Source organism: Bison bison, unplaced genomic scaffold (assembly GCF_000754665.1).
Source record: "Bison bison bison isolate TAMUID 2011002044 unplaced genomic scaffold, Bison_UMD1.0 scf7180017864362, whole genome shotgun sequence".
NCBI lineage: Eukaryota > Metazoa > Chordata > Mammalia > Artiodactyla > Bovidae > Bison > Bison bison.
This window is the reverse complement of record NW_011494934.1, coordinates 5,223,260-5,242,451: the sequence shown is the minus strand read 5'-3', so window position 1 is coordinate 5,242,451 and position 19,192 is coordinate 5,223,260. Positions and strand designations below refer to the sequence as shown.

General features: G+C 41.8%; 1 protein-coding gene across 3 annotated transcripts in view; it reads right to left on the bottom strand.

The window, feature by feature from the left end:
• The window catches only part of COL12A1 (collagen, type XII, alpha 1), a 120,258-nt gene that overhangs the window by 45,015 nt on the left and 56,051 nt on the right, over positions 1-19,192 (bottom strand). For all 3 annotated transcript variants that reach the window (XM_010855266.1, XM_010855264.1, XM_010855263.1), the window contains 15 exons: positions 18,462-18,604; positions 18,020-18,149; positions 16,031-16,167; positions 14,820-14,949; positions 12,218-12,357; positions 11,876-12,008; positions 11,735-11,761; positions 11,257-11,399; positions 8,599-8,728; positions 7,444-7,583; positions 6,882-7,011; positions 5,328-5,470; positions 3,886-4,015; positions 3,444-3,586; positions 2,008-2,137 (listed from right to left, as the gene is read on the bottom strand). In XM_010855266.1, coding sequence (XP_010853568.1) covers positions 2,008-2,137; positions 3,444-3,586; positions 3,886-4,015; positions 5,328-5,470; positions 6,882-7,011; positions 7,444-7,583; positions 8,599-8,728; positions 11,257-11,399; positions 11,735-11,761; positions 11,876-12,008; positions 12,218-12,357; positions 14,820-14,949; positions 16,031-16,167; positions 18,020-18,149; positions 18,462-18,604 — 1,929 coding nt within the window. The remainder of the gene's footprint in view (positions 1-2,007; positions 2,138-3,443; positions 3,587-3,885; positions 4,016-5,327; positions 5,471-6,881; positions 7,012-7,443; positions 7,584-8,598; positions 8,729-11,256; positions 11,400-11,734; positions 11,762-11,875; positions 12,009-12,217; positions 12,358-14,819; positions 14,950-16,030; positions 16,168-18,019; positions 18,150-18,461; positions 18,605-19,192) is intronic.

Below are 19,192 nucleotides of genomic sequence, written 5' to 3'. Positions count from 1 at the left end.
CGGACACAAATGAGCGACTTCACTTTCACTTTTCCCTTTCATGCATTGGAGAAGGAAATGGCAACCCACTCCAGTGTTCTTGCCTTGGAGAATCCCAGGGATGGTGGAGCCTGGTGGGCTGCCGTCTATGGGGTCGCACAGAGTTGGACACGACTGAAGTGACTTAGCAGCAGCAGCAGCAGCCCAACCATCTTATCACAAAAATAAACTATGGTTCGTCCAAGACTACACAGCTAGCTAATGACTAAAACAAGGTTCTTCCCCAACACTGTTATAACCTCTACCAGCAGATCTAGAGAAAATCCTTGGGCTTCCAGAGCTCAGGCTAACTCCATTCCCAGTAAGAGCAATGCTGTGAAATAGCATGATAGTCAGCCACTGAGTTATTATTCATAGCATTACACACATAAGGACTTCAACTTAAAAAACTGTTCTAATAACATAAACCAGAAGTGGCTTTGGCCCTTCCTAGAAAATTCAAGATCTAGGAGAGATTTTTCATGTTCTGTGATTCTGTGATTAAGAACAAAATTCTGAAATATGGCATTTCCTCCAGAAAAGTATCTAAATATATTCTGAAACCTCAGCAGGGGGGAGTGAAAATTGGAAATTGCTCAATTAAAATTATCTCGAGTCACTAAACGGAGTCTCTGTTGACTCAGTTCTGTGGACGACAAGTGTCAAGAAATACAAATTCCTGACCTCCAGAGACTGAGCTGAAACACTGGTCCTGCTTTTCTCTCGGGAGCTTTCAAATGTTTCCTCTCCCAAATCCTGTAATGTTGTCAAGATTGTTTAAGCAGAGAAAGAGTCTGGGCAATTAAGCGTAGCAAGGACCCTGAAATCATGTTACTTAAGGGGATTTTTGCTGAATGAAGTGGAAAAAAATTCTTAGCAATGTTGCCCAGTTAACAGAACCCAGTAGACTGATGGCCAGCCTGCCTCCAAGCTCAGCCAGAGACTCTCAGCTTTGGCTATGCACTAGAACTTTCAGTAGGTCCAGGCCACATCTAGACCGACTACTTCAGTATCTCTGTGAGTGGTGCCAAGGCATAAGCCTTTCTAAGGGTCCTCAGGTGATTCCAGCTACCAAACTGGAGAACTTGTGATCTAAATCATAAGAAACTGCCACCCGTGTGGGCTAGAAAAGACACTTGAACCCTGGTAATTCTTCGTAAATGACTTAGGACTATAAAGAAAGTTGAGCGCTGAAGAAATGATATTTTTGAACTGTGGTGTTGAAGAAGACTCTTGAGAGTCCCTTGGACTGCAAGGAGATCCAACGAGTCCATTCTGAAGGAGATCAGTCCCAAATATTCATTGGTAGGACTGATGCTGAAGCTGAAACTCCAATACTTTGGTCACCAGATGCGAAGAACTGACTCATTGGAAAAGACCCTGATGCTGGAAAAGGTAGAAGGCAGGAGGACAAGAGGACAACAGAGGATGAGATGGTTGGATGACATCACTGACTCAATGGACATGAGTTTGAGTAAACTCTGGGAGTTGGTGATGGACAGGGAAGCCTGACGTGCTGCAGTCCATGGGGTCGCAATAGTCGGACATGACTGAGCAACTGAACTGAACTGAACAATAGAAAAAAATATTTTTAAAAAGAACCTAACTTCGAAAAGGCAGAAGATGACTACTAATCATCTTGCTTTTTATGACAAATTCAATGGTGACACGGTATTTTTTGCTGACACGTAATTGATTAATAGCCACAGCCATAACTGATACCACACAAACTAAAATATTATTCAGTGACTAGGCAGTGGCTTTCCAAAGGATAAAGCTGTCTCAGGCAAAGAAAAATACACAGGCTTGTGTCTCATTTTCCTTTTTCTAGTGGACCTTTAAAAAGTTAAAAACACATTCTGTTGTCATATCATTTTGACAAAATGCAATATATGATACAAATGTTGATACAGTATTAATACCGTATCTGAGATACAGCTACTCAAAGACTACCAAGTTTAAAGATTATGAAAGGTAGAAGACATTTACCAGTTCTTCCATTTCCAGTCAAATGGGTACCATCTCCATCTTCATAAACAGGAATAACAGTAATTTTATACGGAGTATCAGGCTGCAGGGGCTGGAGAATTACGTTGTTTCTTCTGCCTGGGACGGTGGTCTGCAGGGGAAGTTAAATTATGAAGTTATTACCAGCTAGAGGATTTTCAGATCAATATGTGTTCCCATAAACAGCAATGTTTTCTTCCTGGTTCCTTCTTGTTGTACAGTGTTCATGGTGGGGCAAACTGTCTTCCCTGCCGCCCAACAGCAAGGGGAATGGTTTTAGAGTCAGGTACATCTCAGCTCAAATAGTACATCAGCCATGTCCCTGTCCTGTGGCTCAGTCTCCCAGAAGGAAGGAAGCCTTGAGAATGAAAGGCAGCATCTCGCACACATGTGACCAAGCATCGCTGCGCCCCTCTCCTTTCTCACTCAACCCTCCGTGTCGGTTTTACGGTGCTCCTTCCTCACACATGCACCCGGTGCCCACCAGGGGCCAGGTGTGACACCCTCCACAGGAGCACACCAGGAAGCAAAAGTAGACTCAGTTTCTGTCCTCAAGAGGATCAGTTTGGCTGATATTAACTAGGGGAAAAAGAGGAAATGGGATGCACTCAACTGCCCCCATGAAGAGGAAATGAACCAGACAGAGCTCTCAGCCTCTCTTCCAACCCTATGCTCTGCTTCTACAAACAGGGATCACTTAAAACAGTGACTTCAGCACGGTGTCCCCTAAATCCAAACGGTGAAGTGGGGGGAAATTACATTTTTAGTGTCTTCAGAAAAAGACAGGAAATTGCATATTTGTCAGTGGCAAAGCTGAATAAACACTAAAGCCTGAGCCTCTCTGCTTTAGCAACTAAGTGTGGTAATACTGCGTATCTCATCTTGAGCAGAAACTTAAAGACAGTTATGTGACTTTCTGATTAACAAAAATAGGGGCTTGAATTTGAGTTTAATATTTCAAGTTCAAGTAGAACAAAGGTTACAGCATGGGGATCATGAAGGAAGAAATCAAAGACAATTGCTGTTTTTCAGTCACTAAGCCGTGTCCAACTCTTTGCGACCCTATGGACTGCAGCATGCCAGGCTTCCCTGTCCTTCACCATCTCCCGGAGATTGCTCAAACTCATGTTCATTGAGTCAAAGAAGATACATGTGACAAAATGGCTACAAAGCACAGACTTCACTGCCTTACAATCAACATTCTGTGTCATATTCTACTAACCTATCACATCAATTAACCATTAAACTTTAAAGAAAGTAGTGAGTTCGTCCCTCTGTAGTAGATGGATATACATACTGAGAACTAGGAAGAAGCTTGAAGAAACTTGAATCGGGTTCTAGAGTGACAAAATACGACACTCAAAAAGTTTAAGACTAATATGAGAGTGCTGCTAAGTCACAATGAGAATCGGACTCACATATTCATCAATCGGGTCACCAACAGTGGGAGAATAAATGATCCTGTATTGTTGAACCGGCCCGTCAGCGTGATCCCAGGCTACCGAGAGGCTGTTGGTGGTCTCCCCAAAGACTCTGAGATTTCTTGGTCCACTTCGTGGTACTAAATAAATAAATACAACAATTAGTTTCCAGTCTGTGATCACAGTGAACGTGGGGTAGGGGGTGTGAAAGAAACGTCCCCAGGGCAGGACCTCACCACTCTCTAGATTGCTTACTCCCTTATGACGAAGTACACCTCTATGGTTCTCATGTGAAACCAGAATAGAAAATGCTGTATTCGGAGCGATCCAGGCTTCACTTAGACAGCCCCCAGCACCCCTCACTCCCCACCTGCACCACCCCCAGGCCTCCCACCCTGAGTCACAAGAGAACCCGGTGGAGAAAGGATTTGCGCCTCACATGTGCGGCCCTGGGCAGGGCTGGGATTCCCTTCAGCATCTGAGTAGAGCGCGACGATGTTCACAGAATAGGGCGTGTCCGGAATCAGCTGCTCCAAGTGCACCGTGTAGGTATTTCCTGGCACCACAATCTGGAGGGGAGGACATGCCAGATTCTGTCTGATGACAACCCAAACACTTATCAAGTCTTCATTAGTCAGCATAATAACGTTTACAATAAAAGTGGAGCCTAACAGCAGAAGCCAACTTCTGTGCTACCTCGTGAGATATGCCCAAGCCATAGCATTCGATGCAATTTAGCCTCAGAAATTTCCTCTCCAAAAAGTTAGTTCATACTGAACCCTTACTTCAATTATCTCCTATTTATGTTTATTGTAAAAGATTCTCAAATACAACATCCAGGGCTCATGACAGTGATCCAAAAGTGTCCTGAATGTTAGGTACACATAAGACAAGGGACCACACACACACACACACACACACTCGAGGGGCAGAGGTTTGCTATTAAAATAGCAACTCCATGCAATGGGTAAGGACAAAGTTGTCTGAATATACTCCACACACACAGGGACATGCAAATCAACATTCTTACAGAACACAGCCATTGCTCATTTGTTTAATCTTTGTTCATCATCATTGTTTATTGTGTAAAGACTCGTAAATTAAACTAGTTTATAACTTTACTTTCCCATAGGTATTCTGATAATGCATGCGTGCTCAGTTACGTCCGACTCTTTGCTACCCCGTGGACTGCAGCCCACCTGGATCCTCTTCCCATGGAATTTTCCAGGAAAGAATACTGGAGTGGGTTTCTCTTTCCCACTCCAGAGGATTTTCCTGACCCAGGGATCAAACCCACGTCTCTGTGTCTCCTGCATTGGCAGGCGGATTCTTTACCAACTGCAGCACCTGGGAAGCCCATATTCAAGGTCAAATTAGTAATTTCTGATCTCTATTAATCTACTTTTTAAAAAAATAGCACAGTGCTATGAATTGAAGATAGACTGGGCAATCTGTTAAGAGCCAATGGAGGCAAACTTTAACAAAGTATTTTCTTAACAAAGACGTGTATGTTGTAACAAAAGCCCATATTAACAAGGGCTAGCAAAGATTTGCATTAACTACTGGGGCTTTTAACTTATATAGCTTATTTCCATTTTTAAAATAAAATTCATTTTTGCTAACTAACCCTATAGGTAATACTTTAATTCATCAAAAGCCATCATTTAAGCATTACATGCAGGCTTGTCTATGGCTTGCATTCTCACAGGCAACCAACCAGGACACGAACATGAGACTAAGCTTATCAAGAAAGGAAGTTTCCAGGAGACCCAGTGCCACACCAACTGACTTATTGTCCGGGGCCGGCAACTACTACAGCTGGAGATGTAGTGAAATCTGCAGCATTCTTTTGCCAAGTTCCAAGGCAACAACATAACTTACAGATTCGGAGGGTCTTGTACCATCCTGAGGTGAATACACAATGCGATACTGCTGAACTGGGCCAGGTGCCGAGTCCCAGCGAACGTCCAGGCTGTTTGGTGTCGGATTGTACACTTGGACGTTTCTTGCCAGCCCTCTCACCACTGAGGAAAGAAAAGCCAACACATATTTCTTATGTTTGTTTATCTATGTTGAGTTTTTGTTATCACTTCTCCAGAACTTCCATTCTCCAAAAGGATAAAATATTGTCCTCCTTAAACATCTAATTATCCACACACAAAAGCAGATTAAAAATTTTCAAATCCAAATGTAGTCCAAGTTAGCCAACTATGTCTTCGGTCTATATGAAAGTGAAGTTGTTGCCAATAAAAACAAGCAAGTAAAAGCAACAGTACTGGGTTGGCCATAAAACGGGCTTCCCAAGTAGCTCAGTGGTAAAGAATCCACCTGCCAATGCAGGAGATGCAAGACATGCGGGTTCAATCCCTGGGTCGGGAAGAAGATCCCCTGGAGAAGGAATGGCAAAACACTCCAGTATTCTTGCCTGGAAAATTCCATGCGCAGAGGAGCCTGGTGGGCTACAGTGCATGGTGTCACAAAGAATAGGACACGATCAAGCGACTGAGCACTCATGGCCATAAAAGAAACTGAAAAGAAGCATCAGTTTTCCCACACAGGTACTGGAGAGATAGATGATTTTATAGCTCTGCCTTCTAAGGGAAACCTGGCAACACGGATGAAGCCACCTAATTCCAAATAGCTATCTTCACCCATTCATTCCTTCTCATTCAGCAAATCAACACTGAATGTCTTCTATGATTAAAATAAAAGGCAAAAGGAAGGAGAAAAGATACACTCAGTTCTCCATTAACTGCCTCAACTGGGACTTAGAAAAACATTCAAATTAAATCCATGTATTAACCCCAAACTCTAGTTTAGCCAATATCATCATCTTTCCAGACCACTAATCTTTTGCCAAAAGAAGTCATCTGAACTTGCTCTCTTTCAGCCATCAGCAAGTGTATTTTTAAAGCCAAAGAAATATTTATAGGTATGCCCCAAAGCCTTTAAGCAATACTACACAGAATTGTAAAACCACTATAAACTGGTTTCTCAAGATGTTAATGGCAAATGAAAGCACTCAGATTTTCAACGCCATCAGCAAACCAGAGAAATGTGTGATTAAGTAATGTGACGAACAGATTTCAAAAATTGACACTGTGAAAGCCAGTTACAAAATACTGCTCCACATAAATTTATAAAGCACAAAGCAAAGTTCATGAATTTTTGCCAGTGAAACAGAATACGGACGATTATATATACATGTATAAATTCTGAAATTGCCATTTCAGAAGAAGAATGCCATTAAAACTTTTCTGTTTCATACACTAAAATAATAACAGTTGGTGGCATTTGGATGGTAAACTATGAGCAACTTTTATAGTTTTATGCTATCGTGAATTTTCCAAATATTCTTCAGTGTGCCTACGTGGCCTTTACATTGAAAAGCAAAGTGTATCATGAAAGAGCTACGTTTTCTGCCTTCTTACTTACGTGTCCTTCCAGTATCTGACGTGCGTCCTCCGTCACCTTCAGAATAAACAGGCACCACTGTAACGGTGTATTGGGTATCCGGCTGTAGATTCCTAAGAATGGCATAATTGGTATTCCCAGGGATTGGTACCTAAAGATTTTAATAAAATGTAAAGTACTTGATTTGAAAAACTTGCAAAAGAAATAATGCTTTGAATGATACAATACTTAAAATATAAGTCAAGACCAAATCAAGAAGCAAGTTCTGTAATACTGGGATGGAATGATGGGCTCCCAGAAGCACTGTTATAACTATTTGTGAAGGAAGACTTCTTACACTCATCCTAGACTCCCTCCTAGAACTCCCCGAATTATCACTTCCCTCAATTCCAATCCTCTGTCCCCAAATCTCCCCAATCACCCAGGCACCCGAGGCAGCAACCTACTACCTTCCGTCAAGTTCTACTAAATGAATATGTATTTCTTAGGTTCTAAGGTAAATTTTTAATTCTTTAGCTCTACGTTGCAATCATTTGGCTGCAGTTGAAACAAACACACATTCTTCCCTACAGGAAATAATTACCAGTTCCTCCGGGCCCCCTGCTGTGGGTGCGTAGAAGAGCTTGTACTGGCGAGGACTGCCCTCAGCGTGGTCCCAGCGAACATTCAAACTGCTGGTGGAAGGGTCGTACACTCTGAGGTTCCTCACGGTATTCAAAGGTTCTGAAATGCACAGAAAGCATGTCAGGGTGTGATGTGAACAACCGGCACACACAGAACACAGGTTCACTGATGTGTCCCAGGAACCCTAGAACACAGCAGGTCCCCCATAGTAGGCACCCCATAAATATTTGCCGAAGTAGTGAATAAATGAAAGAGTGTCTGTGATCATCTGATGAATGTCTGTCTCATCTCTCCAGAGACATTTTGGCTCCAAAGGCAGTTTTTATTTGCTTTATCCTAGAGCATAATCCCAGGGATGGGGGAGCCTGGTGGGCTACCATCTGTGGGGTCGCACAGAGTCGGACACAACTGAAGCGACTTAGCAGCAGCAGTAGCAGCAGCAGAGAATAATACCAACCCAATGGACATGAGTTTGAGTAAATTCCCGGAGCTGGTGATGGACAGGTAGGCCTGGCGTGCTGCAGTCCATTGGGTCGCAAAGAGTCGGACACGACTGAGCGACTGAACTACAGAGTAATTATAAATGTCTTTTTTCCGTGAACAGAGACAGAGAATTCCAAGGATGTTAAAAACAATTGAGATCATTATCAACATGCATTTTAAAAGATTAGCAAAGCTCTGTGTCGCCCCAGGGTTTCCAGAGAAAGATTGATTCCATTTCCATGAAGGTTATTTAAAAAGCCACAGAACTGGGCTTCTCTGGTGGCCCAGTGCTATACAATCTGCCTGCCAATGTGGGAGACACGGGTTCGAGCCCTGATCTGGGAAGATCCTACATGCCACGGAGCAATTCAACACGCACATCACAACTGTTGAGCCTGTGCTCTAGACCCCAGAAGCTGCAACCACTGAAGTTCAAGAGCCCTAGAGCCTGGTGCTTTGCAACAAGAGACGCCACCTCAGTGAGAAGCCTGAGCACAGCAAAGAAAGAGTAGCCCCTGCTCACGGCAACTAGAGAAAAGCCCATGCGGCATCAAAGACCCAGAAAAGCCAAAAGTAAACAAATGAGTTAATTCTTTTGTTTTTAAAGCCACAGGATTCTGGGTTCACTTACTGGTCTTGCCTCTTCCCGTCATGCGACCACCTTCGCCGTCCGGATACAGGGAGGACACAGTGATGGTGTAAGGAGTGTCAGGCTTCAGCTTCTGCAGCAGAACACTGTTCTGCCGTCCTCCTATAGTGGTCTTGAGCAAAACAAGAGTAAGTGTCAGCCTTGTCTCTCCATCTCACTAACCTGCTAGAGAAAGCTCTTTCTACAGGGTAGTTATAGAGAGACGTTTGCCAAGATCTGGAAACATGTCCCACAGTGAAAGTTCGAAATATATCTTAGGTATAATTTTAAATGTAAAAGATGTACCTTCAATCATAAAAAGGATTTTAAGCCTTAAACCTGGTGACCTTAAAAAGATATTTCAACGTGCTAGCTGCCAGCACTGTGAAATTTCATCCAAAACACGTTTCACAGAACTCTTGCCCAAAAAAAGGCATTAATCATAAGCAAGTTGCACAGGAACTTTAAGATAGCAAAGAACTGCACAGTATTGGAGGTGCCACACCATTCAGTATTATTCTTAACCTTTTTTACAGATGTTTCTTATTTGCTTTAAAAACACATTAAAATGATTCAGCAAAAGATCTAAAGCTTTTGGTTTCCCCCTCAAAAACTACCCCTCTAACAGCATGAGCTGGGAAACTACATGAGGGGACCCTCTGCCAGGCCACACTCCAGGATTCCAGCCTTGTGGTATGAAGCTCTCTCAACGACTTCTGATTACAGAGTCCCGCTTAAGGCCATCTCGTTATCTTGTTGAAAGGGAAATTTGTATGATTTGTTAACAGTCTACCGAATTCAGATGCTTATGCCAGACTAATTAAAATCGCATGAAAATGGCATGCTGCCCACCACGAGTGCACATGCCACAGCTGGTCCAGATGTTCCCCACTTAGCACCCATCCACTCACGTGGTGTGAGTTTCAGGGAAAACTTCAGTGAATCACTGCACTCCTCTTCCGCACGGGCAAACTCAACCACTGCTGCCGCTTAGTCGTCAGTTGCATCCGACTCTTTGCGACCCGATGGACTGTAGCCCGCCAGGCTCCTCTGTCCATGGGGATTCTCCAGGCAAGAATGTTGGGGTGGGTTCCCATGCCCTCCTCCAGGGGATCTTCCCAACCCTCAGGTCAAACCCAGGTCTCCTGCATTGCAGGCGGATTCTTTACTGTCTGAGCCACCACGGAAGCCCACAGTGGCTAATTTTAACAAATTTAGTATCTGAGATGATGAGAGCAAACTATCAACGTATTTGATACTTAACAAATCTGAAAGCATTCACTTATTAGAATTAGCCCCATGAGGAAACAGAAGAGTGTGCCTACTCCTTACATCCAGTTCTCCAAAATAATGCTAGCATCAGTAAGTCATTACTTTGGTTATTTTATGAGCCAGCATTTAAAGGCAAATAGCCCTAAGAATAACAGACTCTAAGGGACTGTCAGCTAATACTTTACAGAGGATAAGTTGAGGACACTCCTTCTGCTTACAACAAACAGCTGAGGGATAGGAAAAAAGACTCGAGGCAGCAGTTCGATGGTCAGTATCACCAAGAACAGAAATGCTAAGGACAAGTTTTATCTAAATCTGGCCCAGCTCAGACGAAAGTTCTGTTTCTGTCATTAAAATATCAATGCATTAAATGTCTTATTTTATATAAAAGCCACTTGATGACACTAGGTATTTAGTTCATTATGATGAACTCTAAGAAATTTTTAATCCAAATGTATCACACTCCCTAAGTCAGGTTCTACGGAAACCTCAACAGAGCAGCTCACAAGCAGCATTAGTTCAGCATAATCCACTTACTGTGTGGGTTCAGAGACCTTTAACCACTGCCAGCATCTACCTCTCCTAACACCTCTAAACTGGGAACAGGTATGGACCATTTGCTGGAGCTTGGAGTCGAATGATTAAAAGTTAATAACTCATCTCTCTCTAAGGCTTTGTGAGGAAAGAGTACAGTCCCGCAAAAGTCAACAAAATGCCAGACCTCACCAAATGAAGTATTTGAAATAAATCAGAAAGCATCACTCTGTCGAAATAAAAATCACACTGCTTCCTGACCCAGGGTAATGTGTGCTGTTTGGGCCACACCTTTCATAAAACAAAGCTGGAGAAGGTTCAAAGTAAGCAAAGTGAATGGACAAGGGCTCTGTTAAATAAGGGAAGTCTGGGAAGATAAAGAAGATGAAGGCCGAGTTTACAGTCCTACTGTCTTCCTCAGGAACCTCCATTTGGATCAATGCAAATGTGATAAATAGTATAAGTCAGGCTGAACAGGTACCCAGATCAAGAAACACCAGAACTAAGACGTACATCATGACATGCAAAAAACAGAAAAATTAGAATAATGGAAGATTAGCAAACTCTCTCAACACTTGATCAAGTCAGAGACATAAGAAATGAAAATACAAATAGACTCAAAAATCTAAATACCCTCATGGATAACCCAGCCCTAATAGTTTTTAAGAAAACATGAATACACTGAGGGACAAGCCTGATGCTATGAGGCTCCATTAGGGATGGAGCCAAATAATTCCAACTAATACAGTAAATTTCATAACTCTCAAAACAGTAAGTCTGACTAACTAAACACTGGGAGTGATAGCTTGAGGAGAAAAAGAATGTAACCAGGTATCTTTTTTCCCAACAGATTACCGTTTGTTCGTTGCCTTCCCCTGTCGAAGGCTGGTAGGTGATCCTGTATTTCTGCACACGACCACTAGCGGGATCCCACTTAACAGTCAAGCTATTGGATGTTGCATTGTACACCTGAAGGTTTCGTGGGCCACTCTTTGGAGCTGAGAAAAGATTGTTGAGAAATAAAGTAAACAAACTGAAGAATGCCTCCCCGACAAATATGCACTGTCTCCAAGGACATGAGCAGAGTTTTGTACTTCTAGACTCAGAACTAAATCTGACCCCGTAACAAATGATGGTCATTGAGTCTCAAAGGACTCCTTAACAGATAGTAGCAAAGAGAAAAATTCTTCCAGAGAGACCTGTTTAAAAGAGGTCCCAATCAACACCTTACAATTTATTGTAAAAGCAGAAGGCCTATTTGCAATGGATTTTGTGGTATTTTTCATTCATTCATTTGTTCAGGACTCATACAATCAGCAAATTAAGTTCTTACCTTGTGTTGTTAAGGGTATCAAACGCACTAAAAAAAAAAAAAAAAGAGAGAGAGAGAGAGTGGCAAAATATTACTAATTCAGCCAAAGCTCTATTCTGTTAATTAAAAAAAAAAAAGTCCTACTGAAGGTTAAACACCTACGTGTACGCTCACTGCCAATCAGGTCATCGCTTTCTGACTCATCAGGATAAATGGCGGTAACAGAAACTTCATAGAGAGTGTTGGGGTTCAGGTTTTGAAACACCAGAGTATTCTCATCTCCATTTAGGATGGTCTTAAGGAAAGAGGAAAAAAAAAACAAGCCCACACAAGATTAAGTCACCGTGTGCATCACAGCTCCACGGCAGTTGGTTGACATCATTCAGCCAGATGTTCTTCCTGCTTTGAGGCATGCCATGAGTTCAAATGTCACTAGTAGGAAACGATGCTTTTCAGGCAACAAAGGTCATATATTTAAAAAAAAAAAAAAAGAATTAACACTACCTCCATCTTATCTGCGCTTCCTGAAGGCGCCCAGGTGATTCTATAGAGAGACACATCAGAAGCTCCATGGTCCCAAGTCCCTCTGAAACTCTCTGGTGTTACTTCAGTAATCTGTAGGTTTGTTGGGGCTGGCACGGTGTCTGTCATGAGAGAAGGCTATGTTTTTGGATGTGATCTACAAACTCAATACAATAAAACAGCCTTGAACGGACTTGAGGAAACTGGCTGACAACATTAGAACCAAGTGTCTTACAAATTCAGTTCATTTGAAAGTAAATATGGGAGAGAGCCCTGAGAACTGCAAGTATTTTATGGATATAACAGACTGCTTCAGTCTATTAAACTGGTGATTTTTTTTTTAAAGGTACCATTTAGTCATACTATTCTAACGCAGTGGTTCTTCATCATTTTGCCCTTCACACTTTTTGAGAATCTAAGGAAAACCCTGGACTCTTTTCCACAAGCAACACAGAAGGCAAACTTTAGCCTGTAGTATCAGAGAGAGCATGAACCTTCATGGTTCATGAAGATCGTTACTTACAATCTAAGTAACCCACAGATAAGCTTTTCCTACAGATTACTAACCTGACACACAACGTGAAGCTGACTGTATCAACTCTGTTCAGAGACAGGAATAGCCCTGCAGTGCTGACGATGGCTGAAATCCCAGCTAAGGATTCTTCTACTGACCAGGCACCCCAGCGAGCTTGCACTGCAAGCAATTTGGAACGTCTGCCACCCGTTCTGAGCTTTCATTGTCAATTATTCCTCTATCTCCTGGTAACCAAAGCCAACTACACAAAAGCCAGAGCCATCAAAAATTTGTTTCTAATAATGACAATGAAAAGGCCCATTGAGATAAAAAGACTGGTCCCACTTTGACAAGCATGACTGCAGAACAAACCAACCATGAAGGATGCACTTTGGATGTGTCTAAAAGTTCCTAGGAAATCTTAAGGATTAAAAACAAGTATTAATATTAAATTACCTGCTTTCACTCGTCTTTCTTCCTGACCTTTCCTTCCCTTTACTATTCCTGTTATATTTATGCCAGTGTGCACCTATGGGCAAATTTTCATCTCCAGCCACTACCCTTCCCAGGTAAGAACTGATGCCAAGAAGGCAACTGAAGTTGCTAGGAGATTTCACATGGTAAGAAAATAGCAGAGGTAGAGACTATCTGAAGTTACATAGGAGGCTGTGATATTTGACAAGATGCGTTGATCGTGTACAGACAGCCGGGCACTGAAGAGTTTCTGATCCTCTGGTGATAAAGATGCTGGAAAAGTTTTGGATCACAGCACTTATCCCACCACTAGCTTCCTGGGTGAGGCTGGGCAAGTTGTTTGAATTCTCTAAACCTGTGCTGTCCACCATGAGAGCCAACAGTCACATGTAGCTAATGAGTACTTGAGATGTGGCATCTGAGTTGAGATGCACTGAAAGCTTAAATTAAGACACGTGTGTGCGTGTATGTTCAGTTGTTCAGTCATATCCTTCTCTTTGAAGTTCTATGGACGGTAGCCCACCAGACTTCTCTATCCAAGGGATTCTCCAGGCACAGATATTGGAGTGGGTTGCCATTTCCTCCTCCAGGAGATTTTCCTGACCCAGGGATCAAACCCACATCTCCTGCATCTCCTGCACTGCAGGCAGATTCTTTACCACTGAGCCACTAGAGAAGCCCCAAATTAAGACACATTAGATTTTTTTTTTAATTATTATCAAAAAAAAATGTGAAATATCTCACTAATAATTACTATACTGGTAAATTTTGAAATGTTAATATTTTGGACACACTGGGTTGAATGCAACACATTATTAAAGTGAATTTCATTTTTCTCCTTACCTTTTCTAATGTGGCTACTAGAAAATCTTGAATTACCTACGTGGCTCCTAATATATTTCTTGGGAACTCTGCTGGCTCTAGACTTCAATTTTTTAAACACCACTTATCTAGAAAATGACATGCTAAGCACTGAGCCAGAAACTGGAGGTTCAAAGTTGAGCAAAATACATGGAATTCATTCGGAGGGAGCCAGAGGGAAGTGGTATAGACAGGAAAAGCCCGACGGGCAATAATAATTGAGTTAAATACTGTGGAAGTAGCACGCTTTCACTCCACCCCCGCCTCCACACACACACACACACACACACACACACACACACCAGTTAAGTATCTGGAAGACGTGTTAGTGACAGTGGCTGGTAGAATAACAGGAGAGAAATTATCACAAAAAGGACTAGACCTAAGGATAGAAGATGGGAAGTGACTAAGTGAGGAACCGCCTGATCCCAAACAGTATTAAATTCTGGCAAAAACAACATTAAGAAATGCACAGAGAACTACATTCAACATTTTGTAATACCTATAAGGGAAAAGATTCTGGAAAGGAATATACATATATCTACAGTATATATTATAGAGGTCCATGTAAAACTGAATCCCTTTGCTGTACACCTGAAACTAACACAACATGATAAATCAACTATACTTCCATTGGAAAAATTTTTTTTAATTTTAAGAAATGAAATAATCAGTTAGTGACACACGCATGCAGTGCTATTTCCCAATTATCATTAAAGCACGAGCCCAACTCACGGGTGGTTTCCTGCGCAGTCACTGGGGGAGACTCCCCCTCTTCGTATACAGCAGACACGCTGACTGTGTACAGGGTTTGTGAGAAGAGGTCTTTAAGCGGCGTGCTGGCCCGTGACCTGTCCACCTCTACCTGTAATAGAGCGGTGGAACTATTTTTACAAAGTTTAGTTTTGACCTCTCTCTGTTGTTGGCTGTGTCTCTCAGCACGAGAGCATAAGAACTGCAGTACAGAAAAAAAAAAAAAACAGCAAAGTTTTCCAATTTGCCTAACAGTCCAGGAACTGAAGACCGTTTATAGTTTCCAAAGTGGAAACGATGTATGTATTAGAGACTTGTGTTTGGTAAATGATGACAGCCTAGGAATTCAAACAACCTAATCGCTTTCTCCCCATTTCCCTGTGAGTCACTGCCTCATTGCTTTCAGAAAAATTCTCCTGTGCATTAGCTTGTAAGACCCACTGGTCATTGTACTGCTTCTGAAAATTGAAACCCAGAATGAAAAGAATATGTGCACAGGTCTAAATTAGCCTGCACGCAGTTCAGAAGACCAGCACAGTCTGCAACTGGGTGCTTACAGAAACTATTTCTAGCTTCCAAAACTGCCTCTGAGGTTCTTACATGTCCCTTCAGGGGAACATACATTTTAAACCCATTTGCTGGTGAAGCCCCTCAGTTTGCTCCCACTCTGAAGCAGGTTGTCACAGAAATAGCTTTTCATCCCAACATCAATTCAGAAACGTTCAAAGCCAAAGAGACACCCTTCTGACACTATATTCATACTTTCTCTCTGTCCCATTCAACTGTCCTACCTCCCTATTCCTCAACAAACTCCCCCTCTTCTTTCCTGAATCCCCTTGCTACCTTTCATTTTTAGGAACATCATTATGACATTTTCTTAGTCATTCATAGAATGCAGAGCATCATATTAGGCATCAGGTGGAGAGTGAAATACCATCTAGATTCTGTAACCCTTCATCTACTAAGGGATGATGTTTTAGGATTAATATCACACAGCAAAACATTTCTAAACTAAATGCAAAACAGTCCAATATATTATCAATATTCAAATAGTGCTTTGTTAACATATGACAAGTTTTCAACAGTATGTTCATAAAGCGTCAAGTATTCAAAACATGCTATACCTGTTTAGATTCTTCTGTTAAACTACTAGGAAAACAAATATTTCTAAACCACTTCCAACCTCAACCTACCTCTTTGGCTTCCTCTTCTGGGGTTTTGTAGCGAACGATGTATTTTCGCACTTTTCCAGGTGCGGGTTCCCATGCGACGTTCATGGTGCTGTGAGTCACGTCTCTGAGTTTCAGGTCTCGGGGACTGGGCAGAGGCACTGGAGACGCATGATAAATTAGGACCAGAATTTATTCTCAACCACAAAGCTCTGCAGCTTCCACACGAGCTTTCAAGAAGTTGCTTGAAGAAAACTTATAGGTGTGCAGCAAAGTAACTAAACAAATTGGTCATGATGACAAAAGCACTTTGATTCTATGAGATACAGCTGAATTCTTAAGAAGGCTTTTTAAAAATAGGATACATTTAAATTTTTATAACAACTCTTTCTCATTCATATTTAACTTTCTCCCATTCTATTTAAATAAACTCTTACTTGCTGCTCGGCTATAATAAATCATAATTTGCCATAAATGTACAGCTTATGTTTTTTATCAAATATTAAATCAGTTGAGGTAGAAATCAAAGTGTCATGCTTCCTGAAGTTATGTGATAGCAAAACAAAACAGTTACAAGAGTGAAGAATGAAGATGATTCAAAATTACACATCCAGTAAGTTCATAAGAAAAAACCCACAGAAACCCAAATGGTTAGGAGCAAATCCAACGATAAATTTTTCCCAAGTCAAACAAACCTTCACCTTAAAAAGGACAAGGAGGAGGATAACTAAAGAAGAGTTTTTCTCTTGTCACATGAGATGTAGCTCACTCTTTCTAGCTGCCTGTTTGACCAACTTTCTTTGTCTCTCATTTCAAGTCTGCACATGTCTCTTCCTGAATCTCCACCTCTATGCTCCTACCTTCAATGCTTTCTTCTCTCGGCCTCTTTCTGTGTCCTCCCCCTCCTCCGCTGCTGCAGTCCAGCCCTATATCCAAATCTATAGCCACGTCTGTCTTTAATCCCACTATGACTTGGGTCCCCTGACTCAGCACCTCCAGGATATGTCGCCATGCCTGGCTGGATTCCTACTCTGTCCACCCACCACCACCCCATTTCTACAAGTCACAAGCTCCAATAGGGTCTGACATGTAAAAGGTGATTATTTGATGTCAGTGACTATATCCTGCCCCGCCTTGCAGGGTTTCTCTTTTCTATCTCTTCATGCCTCTGTCTCAGCCCCTTACCCCCCTGAAGGTTTCTTACAACTTCTTAATTTCCTTAGAAATGCAGTCTGAGACTCACAAAATGTAAGCCAAGACATGCTTAGAATCCCAGCATGCCCACCTCAAGAAGCATGAAAGGAAACTACCAGCTGGGTAAGACCAGGGTCCTAAGTGCCATCACTGTCACTTTTCAAGAAAAAGCACCGAAATGCTAGTGAAACAAACCAGAAACACACAGAAGGCTGAACAACACACAGGAGAGAAGTGCAAACCGTGAAGGAGTCAGGGTCCTCTACCTTGCTCTACATTATTTATCAGGACATTCCCAAAACCTAGGCACAAGACTGGAACATCATAGTTGATCAATATGTTTGGGGATTAAGTTAATTTACTTAACATAAACAGACTGATTCGGATGTGCCACAGTTTCTACTTCAACAAGAACTTGGAACATCTTGATCTTAAACCTAGTATTTTTCTCCAACATCCCCTTCTCACTAATGGTGTATACCATATTCATGGATGGACAACATGGACTTTAAGATGCACCATTATTTTATGCTCTGTTCCCTGACTGACACCTCACCAAGAGCAATGGTAAGACACCACTGATTATAAGATACCATCTGAAAATCTAATATGTTAAATATGGAAAAATAAATGCAAATCTTAATAATTGATTAAGATGCTGCCCTAAGTCTAGAAACAACCTTGGCCATAATGAATAACCCTACAACTTATACACAAACAATCAAAATCAGTTTTAGCATCATTGGGCAAAAGAAAAAGCTTAACAAATGAGCCTCATTCACAGCAATGAGAGAAGAAGGAAACCCAGCGACATCTTACAGGTGACTTCCCTTGCTGTGACGGGTTCACTGGTGAGGTCATGCAGGACAGCCTGGACTGTAACTGCATACTCGGTGTTGGGGAAGAGGTCACTCAGCTGCACATCATTCACTGTCGGCTCCAGGCGCATCTGCAGATGGATGAGCCAAGGCGAAAGAACACATTCAAGTAAAACATTTCCGCTAATGAGGGACAGCCAATCACACCAAGCTGTGACCACTAGATTTGAACACAACTTTTATTTTTCATTTCTCTGAACAGTATTTCCCTTTTCATACTGATATATATATATATATTTTTTTTTAAGATGTGTCACAGGCCACAAATCTAATCTGTTTTTGTTTTGTGTGTAAAGCTATACATGAGCTAATGAGCCCCTTAACGGGGACTCGACAACAGTGAAGCCTCCAGAAGAGCCAAGATAAACAAACAAAGCTCCCACCTCTTTGGGCTTGGTCGGAACTGTGGCATTGATGGGTTCGTAGGTCACAGTGTAGCCGGTAGCGCCCCCCACTGGCTGCCACTGCACGTGCATGGTGGTTGAGCCAATGTCGTAAATGTTCAGGCTGACCACAGGCACTGGCACTGTTGAAATGAAAAAGCAAACATCTGTCTAACTCTTGTCATTCTCCTTATTTGTTAACTGCTTCCAGTGGCTCAGTGGTAAAGTGCAATGCAGTTACTGATATTAGTGTATGGTAAATAGAAAACGGGCTGCTGTGAGTAATCAGTGAGAGTTAATAGAAGCCCTTTCTCTCCCCTTAAAAACCCAATCTCATTGTTTACCACCACCACCTACTAAGACTGCATGTGATAACTATTTCATAGAGAAAAAGACATTTAAATGTAAAATGGCATTCTAGTGTCTATCCGAAAGCCAAAACAGAGAATAACTTCCTGAGGTTTCAGTCTCTTTTTCTGGAACATCTGTAAATCAACCATTTTCATTCTTCAATCATAGAATTTCATACATAAAAAGCCAACCTAGTATTTCATTTCATTTTTACTTTAAAAAAAGTAAGTGAGAGTGATGTCTATTAATAAGTGGAACTCAGGGGATTCTTCAAAGAGAAGATTAGCCCATGAGGCACAGTAACAGGCTTACAGTTTCCTCTTCACTTAATATCCACACAGCTTTCTAGTTTTTTGTTCAAAGATGGACTTTAAAGTTTT